Raw genomic sequence first — 12,909 nt, 5'->3', positions numbered from 1 at the left:
AGCATAGGTAATACAATCAATAATATTGTAATGACTATTATGTATAGTGCTGGGTTGCAAAGTAGCCTTATCTGGAGATCATTTCATAAGTTATATAAATACCTGCAACTAATATAATATTGAATGTCAACTGTAATAAAAAATAAATTTTTAAAAATAGGAGTCACTCAAAGAATGCAAGAATGGTTGAACATTAGGAAATTTGTTAATACAACTTATCTCATTAACAAGAAAAAGAAAAAATATATCATCTCAAAGGACACCTATAAAGTTATATCATAAAAATTAGCCACCTTTTCCTACTTTAAAAACAAAGGCAACCAAACAAAAAAGCATCTATGACTAAACTCTGGATGCATACTTTTTAAAGATGATTACCTTCTGCTTAAGTGCAGAAAGTTATCAGTTAAACACAGAAAAACAAGAAAACTAGTTTCCAGCATTTTTATCAAAGTTCTGAAATTCTATTTGAGCAGTCAAGAAAGTTCAAATATTGTAATACTGAAGGGGAAAAACCAAAAGTAGTAATCTATGGAATATAAATATCTCCCCAGATTACCCAATTAAGAATTAGATTTAATGAGACTTAAAACATTAGAGTTTAGAATATTGGCATACTAGCACCAACAGTACATTAGAAAATATAAGGGAAAAAAGATCCAATATATAATTGAAAAAAATATTTAAAATACACTTAAAGATACACATATAAAAACTGCACAGGGAAATTTACTAAAGAGTATAAATGAAAATTTAAATAGAAAAATATCTAGTATCCCAGGATAACATGACTCTACATAGTAAGGTATTAACTGTCCTTAATTTATCTATACATTTAATTAAATTCAAATCATAATGTCTAAAAGAGTTGAAAGGTTTTAATAAATTTTGGAAAATGTTTCTATTGAGCTTGAACTTGATAAAGTGATTCTAAGTTTAGCAAAATAAATAAATATATAAACACACAAGAATGAAAAATTAATTTTTAATGACTAATAAAAGATCCCACTACATAGTAGATATTCAATAATTATTTGCTATTTGCATCAGTTACTAAAAATTATAATAATTATAACAGTATGATACCAATTCCAGTAAATAACAGAAAAATGAATAGATTTGAGAGTAAAAGAATAGGCCTTTTTTATAAAAGACAACTTAATATATAATAAATCTGTCATTTCAAATTAGTAAGAAAGAATAATTCATTCAATATATTATAAACAATCTGAAGATTTATGGAAAGTTAGATGTCAACTTCATACCATATATAAGTAAATATTATAGAAAAAGTAAATGCATAAAAAATAAAATTGAACAAATAAATGTAGATGCACATTTTTATGATTTGGGGAAGGGAGAAGGCCTATAAGTGAAAGAAAAACCTAATGTATTTTGTAAGGTACACATAAACTTGTCCATAACAAATATAATCTTTCCTCCCTCTCATCCCTCACACACCCTGACAGAGTTCTTCTCTTCTATTACTACTCTTACTACAGTTGGCTTGGTGTTAAAGTCATTTATATATGTCTTGTTCCCTTACTAGAACATGAACTTCAAACCCTAGAAGTCCAGGACCACATCTGATTTATATATATAGTTCTACGCATAGTAGTCAATCAATAAATATTTGTTAAATATTTTTTAAATGAAACTAAGAGGAAGAAATATAGATTTATTAAAAGGTCTTAAATCAATATCCCAAAGAAAAATGGGTAAATACTATCCATAATCAATTCACTTAAATATACAAATGGCCAGAAAATGTATGAAGAAATATTCCAGCCCTGGATGGTGTGGCTCAATAGATTGAGCACCAGCCTGGGAACCAAAGGGTAGTTGGTTCCATTCCCAGTCAGGGCACACGCCTGCCTTGCAGGCCAGGTCTCCAGTAAAGGACGCACACGAGAGGCAAACACAAATTAATGTTTCTCTCCCCCTTTTTCTCCCTCCCTCCCCCTCTCTAAAAATAAATAAATAAAATCTTTTAAAAAAAGAAAAAGATTCCAATTTATTAATAAAATAATAAAAAATAGCCCTGGCTGGCGTAGCTCAGTGGATTGAACGCGGGCTGGGAACCAAAGTGTCCCAGGTTCGATTCCCAGCCAGGGTACATTCCTGGGTTGCAGGCCATAACCCCCAGCAACCGCACATTGATGTCTGTCTCTCTCTGTCTCTCTGTCTCTCTGTCTCTCTGTCTTTCTCTCTCTCTCTCTCTCTCTCTCTCTCCCTCCCTCTGTCTCCCCCTCCCTCCCTCCCTTCCCTCCCTAAAAATAAATAAAATCTTTTAAAAAAAGAATAAAAAAATAAAAATAAATAAAAGTAAAGAAAAATGTGTTTACTCTATTTCAGTGTCTTTGGTTATATTTTGCTTGTTTGTTTGTTTTGTTGTTTAGGTTCCTGTTAGAGAACAGGCTGACAGTGCCCAGAGAGAAGACGGGAGGGAATTTCAGGGGAAAAGGAGAAGGGTTTACAGGAACAAGTATAAAAGACACATGAAGAAAAACTAGGAGCGGGTGGAAATGGGAGGGAGGGAAATTGCTGGGTGAGTGGGCTGGGATGGGAGTAAAAGATAGAAAATTGTACTTGAACAACAATTAAAATAAAAATTTTTTAAAAATGTGTTTACTACAGTCATTTTACTGAAAATATATTTTGATTGATCTTTCTGTAGAGAAATCTGGCTATATCTACATCTCACTTTGCTATGTCCTTTAAAACAGCAATTTCATTTTTAGTAATTCATCTTAAGAAAATATCCAAATAAGCCCTGGCTGGTATGGCTCAGTTGGGTAGAGTGTTGTCCCGTAAAGCAAAAGGTCACAGAATCAATTCCTGAGCAGGGTACATACCTAGGTTGTAGGTTCAGTCCCCTGCTGGGGTGAGTACAAGAGGCAACCCATTGATGTTTCCCTCTTGCATCTATGGTTCTCCCTTTCTCTCCCTCCCTCTTTCTCCCTCTCTCTAAAATCAATAAGCATGTCCTCGGTAAGGATTAAAAAAAAAGGAAAGAAAATATCCAGATAAGTATGCAAAATGCATTGTATGAAGATGGTCAGCACAGTGCTATTTAACAGGTGAAAAAAATAAAAACATAAATGTCCCTCCATTGACTATTAAATAATGGTACATAATAAATACAGCAAATATAATTAAAATAGTAAAAGGTCATTAAAATGTACATATTTACTGACATCCAACTATGTCTATATTAGTAAGTGTGAAAAAAACAGGATACGTTCCTCTAAGCCTATTTAATAAAATAAGCCCAATTTAACAAAACAATTTATTTTTATCTAGAAAAATGTGTATATCAAAATGTTCACAAAGATTACCTTAAAGGATAGTTTTTCTCCCTTTTTTCAAACCCTTACTACTTTCTAAACCTGCTTCTTCTGGAAATTAAAAAAATAAAAAAAAGGGACATCAGTAACTACTGAAACAAAGATCATTCACAGATGGTGAGGATGAGAACTGGTCTTAAAATATCATGTACTATTGCATGGTTCTATTGTTTCAAAATATATATATATTCTTTAAAAAACAATTATATTCCAAAACTCTGGAACATAACAAAAACTCTGGGAGAAAAAACTGAAATATAAATCAAAATTTCAACAGTGGTTATCTCCAGAGGTATACAACGGAGGCTTTCCTCATAATGAAAAAATGTTATTTTTACATCCAACTGGCACATAACTTCAATTTTATATTGATAATGTCACGTAAGTTTACATAATAAAGGAAAAGCAGAAAAATGGTTTCAACAGTATATAGATTTAAAATTTAATGCCAAATCAGCCCTGGCTGGTGTGGCTCAGTGGCTTGAGCACCAGCCTGTGAACCAAATGGTTGCCAGTTCAGTTCCCAGTAGGGGAGTATGTCTGGATTGCAGGCCAGGTCCTCAGTGGGGGGGTGCATGAGAAGCAACCACACACTGATGTTTCCCTCTCTTTCTTCCTCCCTACCCCTCTCTAAAAAGTATATAAATAAAATCTTTAAAAAAATTAATAACAAATCAATGCAAAAGTGTTTCATGGTACAAAACACTGACAAAAGTTAAACATACTTAATTTCAAAAAAATTTTTTTAAAGGACACAATTTTCCATATAACTCTGAAAATAACACATGATCTCCTTAATATGAATACTCACCCCATATCTTTCAGCTACTATGTCTTCAAAATTTCTATTTTGCCTCTCGGCTTGTTCCTTCATTCTTTGATAAGATTTCCTTAGCCAGCTTAATCCACCATCTTCTATTACTGAAACTAAATTTCAATACTAGATGTCAGTTATTCTTTTCATGTGGTATAACAGTATTAATATTTATTGCTTATAAAATCACTTCTGAAGTATAAAATTGAATATTCTTCTTGAACATAAAAGGCATAAGTGTATTTGAAATTTAACATATATTTGAGTGCCTGCATATGCAAAGTACAGAGGTTTGTGACTATGAGAAAGATAAAATAAATAAAACTATCCTCAAAAAACTGCAATCTAAAAGAATGAGGACAAAAGGATATAATAGCCACAGAAATAATATTGGCCAAATATTATAAAAAAGATGGAAAGAACTATAGAAAAAAATGAAAAGGGAGGATTATTTCTAAAGCAAAGGTAAGAAAAAATTTCACAAACCAGGCTCAAAAAAATGAGTTGGGATTCTTCAAACAAAGGTAAGAGCAGGCAAGGCATTACCGGAAATAAATAAGGAACAAAAGTACATACATGGGAGGTGGTGGGGGGAGAAACTACCTCCATACATCACAAAAAGAAATAAGGAAATTATAGATAATACTTAAATGTATATTAATTCAAATTAGTTTAAGTTAGTCATGATTACCAACTATGAAAATCTGAATGCCTTCAACAAACTTTATTAAGTCACTTATATTTCCTTCTATACACATCACACTTTTGATATGCATAAAGAAAAATCTAATCAATTATTTAAGTAAAAATTCCGTTCCTGATTTCCTTGTACAAATATAGGACAACTTTACATGATCCCAGTTCTATAACCAATAAAAATACACACACAGAGATCCCAAAAAACATATAAGAATCTTCATTAAAAATCTGTGGTAATCCCACCAGCCTAGAAAACAACCCAAATGTGTACCATTAGTCAAATGGATATGTATTATAAATTCTATTTCTAAAAAAAACTACTATGCAGCAATGAGAATGAGCGAGTACAATTATATGAGCATGGGTGAATCTGCAAAGGTGGACAAAGAAGCAGGAACCAGAAGAGGGCACATGTATGATTCCAGGAAAAAATGATTTTTGGTGCTAGAAACCAGAACAGTAGTAACCCTTCTGGCAAGAGTATAGGGACCAAAAGGACAAAAAGGAGCTTTGGGGATGCTAAAAACGTTCTGCTTCTCAAACTGTGTGTGCCAATATCACAGATATTTGCACTTTGTGAAAATGATCAGTCACTATACTTATGAGTTGTGTACCCTTTTTTAAGTGTTAAATATCAATAAAATAGTTACTTGAAAAGACAGATTTTTCAACCCTCAAATTCTAGTCCATCATTCAAATTTGAGTTTATCTTTACTAAGCAATTTGTTCTAAGATAATGAGTCTTTCCTTACAGGTCTAAAATACTTTGTACATCAAAATCTACATCTCTAGTGAGATCAATGATTCACTTATTTTGCTCTTGCTCTTTTTTTTCTTATTTTTCTAGTCTATGAACTCAAAATTAACAAGCAACTACTCAAGGAAGTTAGTCTAAATCTGCAATTTCTACAGGGATAAGAGAAACCTCTTATAATTAATACCTATGCCAATGTCCCAACTATGTAATTAAATTTTTATTCTAAACACTTATTCGTAAAACTGATAAAATGCTAATGGACACAGTAAAAATTTCCTGAATGATCACCAATATATAACAGTTCAGAGAAAAAAACTGAGAAAAAGACTGTTTTAAAATCACTGTGTTGACAATTATTACGAAAATCTAGCAATAAAAATTCTCAGTCAATTCAGTCGTGAGTAAAATCCACAGTGTTAGAAGTATTTATATAATAATGTTACCTTCAGTCAGTTTTTGTTAAAAATACAATATTTTAACAAATCACCAGATTTAATATTTAAAAAGCAAATAAATATACCAATTTGCAGCACCAGTAATCATGAAATTCAATTCAACAAATATTTACTGAAATTTACTATGAATATGAAAATTTGTTGCGCACAGTAGGGAGCAAAAACATGAATAAAACATTGCCCCAATCCTCTGTGCTGAGATAAACATATCTCAAATAGTTATAAGAAATTCATTGGTATGCAGCACTTAATATTAAAAGTCAAAAATTAAGAGACTGAAAAAAGTATGCTTCCATTGTAATTAAAAGTTACATTGTTATAGACCATATACAAAGAAATGAATCAGTGCTGCACTCCCCATTATTCTCAGAAGACAGGGTAATATAACTATAGCAATAAACTTAAAGATTCGGAAACCTAGATTTTTAGTCTTGCTGCTGCCACTAAGTAGCTCAAAGATCCTGAGCAAGTCACTGACTTCTTTGAATCTTTGTTTATGTGTAATATAAGACAGCAGATTTAAACCACCTCTGAAATTTCTTCCAACTCAAGATTCTAAAAGACATTCCAAAAATAGAGGGAACAGAATCTACAAAAACAAAGACATAAAAGAGTTTTGTGAGCAAGTATTTAGTAACTACATGGTAACAAACATAGACTTCTCATGAAGAATCTCATCAGTTAACCCTGAACTAGAAATCAGAAAACCTGGGCTCTAGTACTACTCACATGACTATAAGCAAATTGTTACCTGGCCACTCTAAGCCTTACTTTCCTGAGCTATAAAGTTAGGATAATAATGTCTACCTTACTATCTTCACATGGTTGCTATGAAAATAAGCTGGCATATAAATGTGCCATGTATACCTTAAAATGTACAAATATTCCCATTACTAAAATATAGTCTAAAATAATTTTGTATGGATGCTAAGAAGTTTATTTGCTTTTCCACTTAATTTTGTCTAAATAAAGGCAACCTAAGATTAATGAATTATTAAAAAATATAGCACCTCTATCATTACCAAAAGAGAAAAGTTGATAAAATCTTCCCAGAACATTTAATCATAAGGAAAGTATTTGACATCATTATTAACTATTTACTATATTCCAGATACTGTGCTAATAGATTTCCTCATTTGATCCTCACAATAACTATATGGTAGGTACTACCATTAGTCTCTATTACAGATGAGTGAACTGGACCCAGAGAGATCAGGACACACTTTCCCAAAATCATGAAGCAACTAAGTGGAAATGCAAATCCCAAGTACCCTCTCTCCCAAGTCTGAGTCCTAAACTGTAATACCATATCACCTTTACATACCTCAATACTAAACTTGTAACACTTTTGGGTGCCTAACCATTTCAGCTCCACCATTGGTGTAAACAGAAAGACAACATTATCTGCATATGCAGTAAAAAGTGCAGATCACTTCTTAAAACTAATTTCAACTTTGGGATCTGAACCTCTGACAGACAAGCTTTCTGTCCTTTTTCTTTTCTAAGAAAACACAATGTGGGAAAGGGAAATGGTGAAAGTATGTTATGAAGGGGAAGAAAGAATGGCTCTTTAAAAGACTTAAATATAAGTTGTGACACCATAAAAGTCCTAGAGGAAAACACTGGCAGGAAAATCTCAGACATTCCATGCAGCAACATCTTCACTGATATGTCCCCTAAAGCACGGGACATAAAGGAAAGAATAAGCAAATGCAACCTCATCAAATTAAAAAGCTTCTGCATGGCTAAAGAAAACAGCATTAAAATGAAAAGAGAACCAACTGTATGGGAAAACATATTTGTCAATGATACCTCAGACAAGGGTTTAATCTCCAAAATATATAAAGAACTTACACAACTCCACTCTAGGAAGACAAGCAACCCAATTAAAAAATGGGCAAAGGACTTGAACATACACTTCTCCAAGGAGAACACAGAGAGGGCCCAGAGACATATGAAAAGATGCTCAGCATCACTACCCATCAGAAAAATGCAAATTAAAACCACAATGAGATACCACCTCACACCAATCAGAATGGCCATCATAAACAAATCAACAAACAAGTGTTGGAGAAGATGCGGAGAAAAGGGAACCCTAGTGCACTGTTGGTGGGACTGCAGACTGGTGCAGCCACTGTGAAAAACACTATGGAATTTTCTCAGAAAACTAAAATTGGAACTGCCTTTTGACCTGGCAATTCCACTGCTGGGATTATACCCTAAGAACCCTGAAACACCAATCCAAAAGAACCTATGCACCCCAACGTTCATAGCAGCACAATTTACAATAGCCAAGTGCTAGAAGCAACCTAAGTGCCCATCAGCAAATGAGTGGATCAAAAAACTATGGTACATTTACACAATGGGATACTACACAGCAGAGAGAAAGAAGGAGCTTATACCCTTTGCAACAGCATGGATGGAACTAGAGAGCATTATGCTAAGCGAAATAAGCCAGGTGGTGAGGGACAAATACCATATGATCTCACCTTTAACTGGAACATAATCAACGAAAGAAAAAAGCAAACAAAATATAACCAGAGTCATTGAAATTAAGAACAATCTAACAACAGCCAGAGGGGAGTGGGGGAGGGGACTGTGGGGAGAAGGGTCTTTAGGTACTACTATAAAAGACAGGGACAAAACTAAGGGGGAAGGCAAAGCAAGAGAGGAGGCTTGGCTAGGGTGGGGGGAAGGGTCGGAAGAAAATGCAGACAACTGTAACTGAGCAACAATAAAGTAATTCAAAAAAAAAAAAAGCTTTATGAAAGGTCATCTTTCTCCTAATATCTTTCATCCCACTGATGAAAGATAAAACTTTGGGTTTTCTACACTCAGTGATGTTAAGAAGCTGTTGACTGATCCGGGCAAGATGGAGGAATAGGTGGGCGCACCGAACCTCCTCGCACAACCAAGAACAGAACCACAATAATTTACAACAATGATTTGCAGTCATAATATCAAAACTGTCAGAGGATTTATCTAAATGGAAGTCGGACAGCCTAGAAGTTGAAGTAGACCCGTACATCCAGACTGGTAGGGGACTACGAGCCCAGCGAGCTGGCGCGGGGCAGACGCGGGTCGCAGGCGCGCGTAGGTCGGGGGAAATTTGGCGCAGAATCGGCCCGACAGCAATCCGGGACGCAAGAGCGCAGCGGTGTAGCGGTGATCCCTGAGTACGCAAGCAGCGGCTGGGGGAATCAGTGGGGCAGCGACTGGGGACCAGGGCAGAGCTCACGGCCCAGAAGCCCAGGGAAGTGTCTGACTCCAGGAGAACGGAAGGGTCGCCATTGATCCCTCCTGTCCCCGCTCCCACCCCTGCCCCCACATACAACGTCACAAGCTAGCGACTGGGGCGCCCAGCACCGGCGAACACCTAAGGCTCCGCCCCCCACCGTAACAAGAGCGACCAGACCGGAGAAAAAATAAATAAATAAGTAAAATAATAGGAGAGACAGGGAAAGACGTAAGACATGTTTCCAGCAGAACAGATCAGACCCCCAGGACTCATCCTTTTGAGTGACCAAGAAATAGCCAATCTATCAGATGCACAGTTCAAAACACTGCTGATCAGGAAGCTCACGGAACTGGTGGATTTTGGATCCAAATTACATGAAAAAATGCAGATTACCATAAAAGGGATACAGGAAGACACACGGAGGAGAGCCAATTGTGAAAGGAAGGAATCTGAGTCTCAAAACAACACAGTGGACCAGAAGGAAGATAGAATCAACCAAGCAGGAAAGCATGATGAAATAAGAATTCAAAAAATCGAAGAAAAGCTTAAGACCATCGAGGACACCTTTAAACGTTCCAACATCCGAATTATAGGGGTACCAGAAGGGGAAGACCAACAAGTGGAAAAGTTATTTGAACAAATAATAAAGAAGAACTTCCCCAAACTGGCAAAGGGAACAGTCTTCCAAGAAATCCAAGGAGCGCAGAGAGCCCCAAAGAAGTTGGACCCAAGAAGAAACACACCAAGGCACATCATAATTACATTAGCCAAGGTAAAAACGAAGGAGAGAATCCTAGAAGCAGCAAGAGATAAGGGGACAGTAACCTACAAAGGAGTTCCCATCAGACTGTCAGCTGATTTCTCCAAAGAGACCTTACAGGCAAGAAGGGGCTGGAAAGAAATATTCCAAGTCATGAAAGACAAGGACCTACATCCCAGATTGCTCTATCCAGCAAAGCTCTCATTTAGAATGGAAGAGAAGATAAAGTGCTTTTCAGATAAGGTCAAATTAAAGGAGTTCATCATCACTAAGCCCTTACTTTACGAAATGCTAAAGGGACTTATCTAAGAAAAGAAGATAAAAAAAAAGACATGTATAGTAAAAGGACAGCAAACTCACAATTATTAACAACCACACCTAAAGCAAAACCAAAAGAAACTAAGTAAACAACTAGAATAGGAACAGAACCACAGAAATAGAGGGCACAAGGGGGGGCTAGCAGTAGGGGTGGGAGGAGGAGAGAGGGGGAAAAGGTATAGAGAATAAGTAGCACAGAATGTAGGTTGAAAATAGATAGGGAGGGCAAGAATAGTACAGGAAATGTAGAAGCTAAAGAACTCATAAGTATGACATATGGACATGGACAAAAGGGGGGGAAGGTGGGTGGGAGAGGGGGCACAGGGTGGAGGGGAGTGAAGGGGGAAATGGGACAACTGTAATAGCATAATCAATAAAATATATTAAAAAAAAAAGAAGCTGTTGACTGCAAACACTCAAAGACTGATTTTGTTAATTCAACATTTTCCCATAGATGAACCCACTGATTGTCCTATGACAATACTGGTGACATACGCCTGGATCATAAAATCAGCCCTACATGGATACTGAGCTAACTTCCTACTCCCCAAACTTTTGTTTTCAAGTTTCTGAAAAATAGTATTTTAAAGGGATCTTTGTATGACTACAGTTACTATTATATGACCAACAGAGACATTTCTACCCATGCTGAAAAACAATAAAGAAAATGTTATTACTCCTAATACCTTTAGTAAACTACTAAAGAAAAAAATATATATTTTTAAAAAACCTGTAAGTTGGCTCTATAGAATCTATACATAAAATACAAAAGAATTTTAGCCCTGGCTGGTGTGGCTCAGTAGATTGAGTGCCAGCCTGTGAACCAAAGGGTCGCCAGTTTGATTCCCAGTCAGGGCACATGCCTGGGTTGCAGGCCAGGTATCCAGGAGGGAGTATGTGAGAGGCAACCACATATTGATGTTTCTCTTCCTCTCTTTCTCCTTTCCCTTCCTCTCTCTCTAAAAATAAATAAATAAATAAATAAAATCTTTAAAACAAACAGGAATTTTAAATGGCCAACATAAAAATAAACTGTGTATAAAAAGCAAAAAATATTCTAATAAATTAGTAAGATGAAAAAATAGCATCATGATTTACAACAGTATTCTCTGTACACTAGGTTAAGTGTAGTAAAATAAACTTTTAGTTGATTTTATATCAATGTAACACTTAATTGACATAAGTATTTTTTTAAATTACTGTATCAAATAGAATTATGGGACACAAATACTTTGTTTCCATCTGCTGGAAAATAGTAGCACTATAGCACTATCTTAATTAAGGTCAATACAAATTATTACAAATGCTGAAAAAGTAGAAATTTCTGAGATATGTGAAATCACATCTTTAATGTTTATAAATTACTTTCGTGAAATTTCAGACTTAATACTTTTTATATTTTGTTATAGAATGTAACAAACCAAAGCATTATTATTTCCTCACAGAATCATACTTTGTATTAATCCATTCAAAATAAAACTTCAAATTTAAAATCATTAATAATAAAAATATAATTAGTTTGCTCCCAAATGTATCATTCTCCCATTTACTAATAATTTTAAATTTAATTTAAAATTTAAATAATTTTAAGGCCTCAAAAAGACTGCAAGCATTTTATTATTGCTTGTTATATGCAAACTGAATGTTTAATAATAATTCATAGATGCTCATAATATGAAAGCATACAAATTTCACATCACATAATCAATACAATTAAGAGATGTTTTGAAAATACAGACAAAAATAATCATGAACTTGATCAAAATTACAGCACCAAACAAAAATATTTGTATAACCAGTGATAAAATTTAGATTTACTACATCCCAAAATCTGATTTGGATTATTAAGCATTTTTGCAATTTGTAATGCATCTTGCCATTCTACCCACAAACTCAGTTCACTGCCTTCAGAATTCCAAGTTATAAGAAATGCCTGTGTGGCTACAACAAAATTATAGAGATACCTTTAGTAACTGATGACGTATTACAGTCTTCTGGTGGAAGACCTGTCCCACCATCCTTCCAGTATGGATTCAATTCTCTTTCCTGCAGCCTGGACTAGAACAAAACATTTTCAGAAGTTGTAATTTAAAAATAATCCCACCACAAAGTATATTAATAAATAACATACCCAAGACACAGTTAACAGTTGTAACCTTGCATAAATAGTTAAAACATTCTTAAGGCACTCTTTTGCAACTTTCAAGAATAATGTTTAAGTAATATTCATCCAATGCTTCCATTAAATACCTATACTATGAATCAGAACAGTGCTAGATACAGAAGATGTGACAACCAATATGCCTAACTCTGTCCTTGCTAGCTTGTAAGAATGCAGGCAACAAACAAGTAAATGACAAAGGCTTTTTAAAAGTACAGAGTGCTAAAGTCACACATAATTCAAAGTCTCACACTGAAGAATTAAAGGCTTTCTAGAGTAAGCAATATGTGCAGTCTTAGACCTAAAAATGAGCAGAAATTAGCCAAAATTTTTTTTGGGGGGGGGGGAGGGGAGGCACAG

At 34.8% G+C, this 12,909-nt stretch overlaps 1 protein-coding gene across 2 annotated transcripts in view; it reads right to left on the bottom strand.

Moving 5' to 3' along the window:
- Positions 1 to 12,909, bottom strand: part of CWF19L2 (CWF19 like cell cycle control factor 2) — a 99,333-nt gene that overhangs the window by 70,880 nt on the left and 15,544 nt on the right. For both annotated transcript variants that reach the window (XM_028516714.2, XM_028516715.2), the window contains exons 6-7: positions 12,353 to 12,446; positions 4,159 to 4,274 (exon numbers count right to left, since the gene is read on the bottom strand). In XM_028516714.2, coding sequence (XP_028372515.1) covers positions 4,159 to 4,274; positions 12,353 to 12,446 — 210 coding nt within the window. The remainder of the gene's footprint in view (positions 1 to 4,158; positions 4,275 to 12,352; positions 12,447 to 12,909) is intronic.

The sequence above is a fragment of the Phyllostomus discolor genome, chromosome 6, assembly GCF_004126475.2.
Source record: "Phyllostomus discolor isolate MPI-MPIP mPhyDis1 chromosome 6, mPhyDis1.pri.v3, whole genome shotgun sequence".
In the NCBI taxonomy this organism is placed as follows: domain Eukaryota; kingdom Metazoa; phylum Chordata; class Mammalia; order Chiroptera; family Phyllostomidae; genus Phyllostomus; species Phyllostomus discolor.
This window is presented reverse-complemented; position numbering and strand designations above follow the sequence as displayed.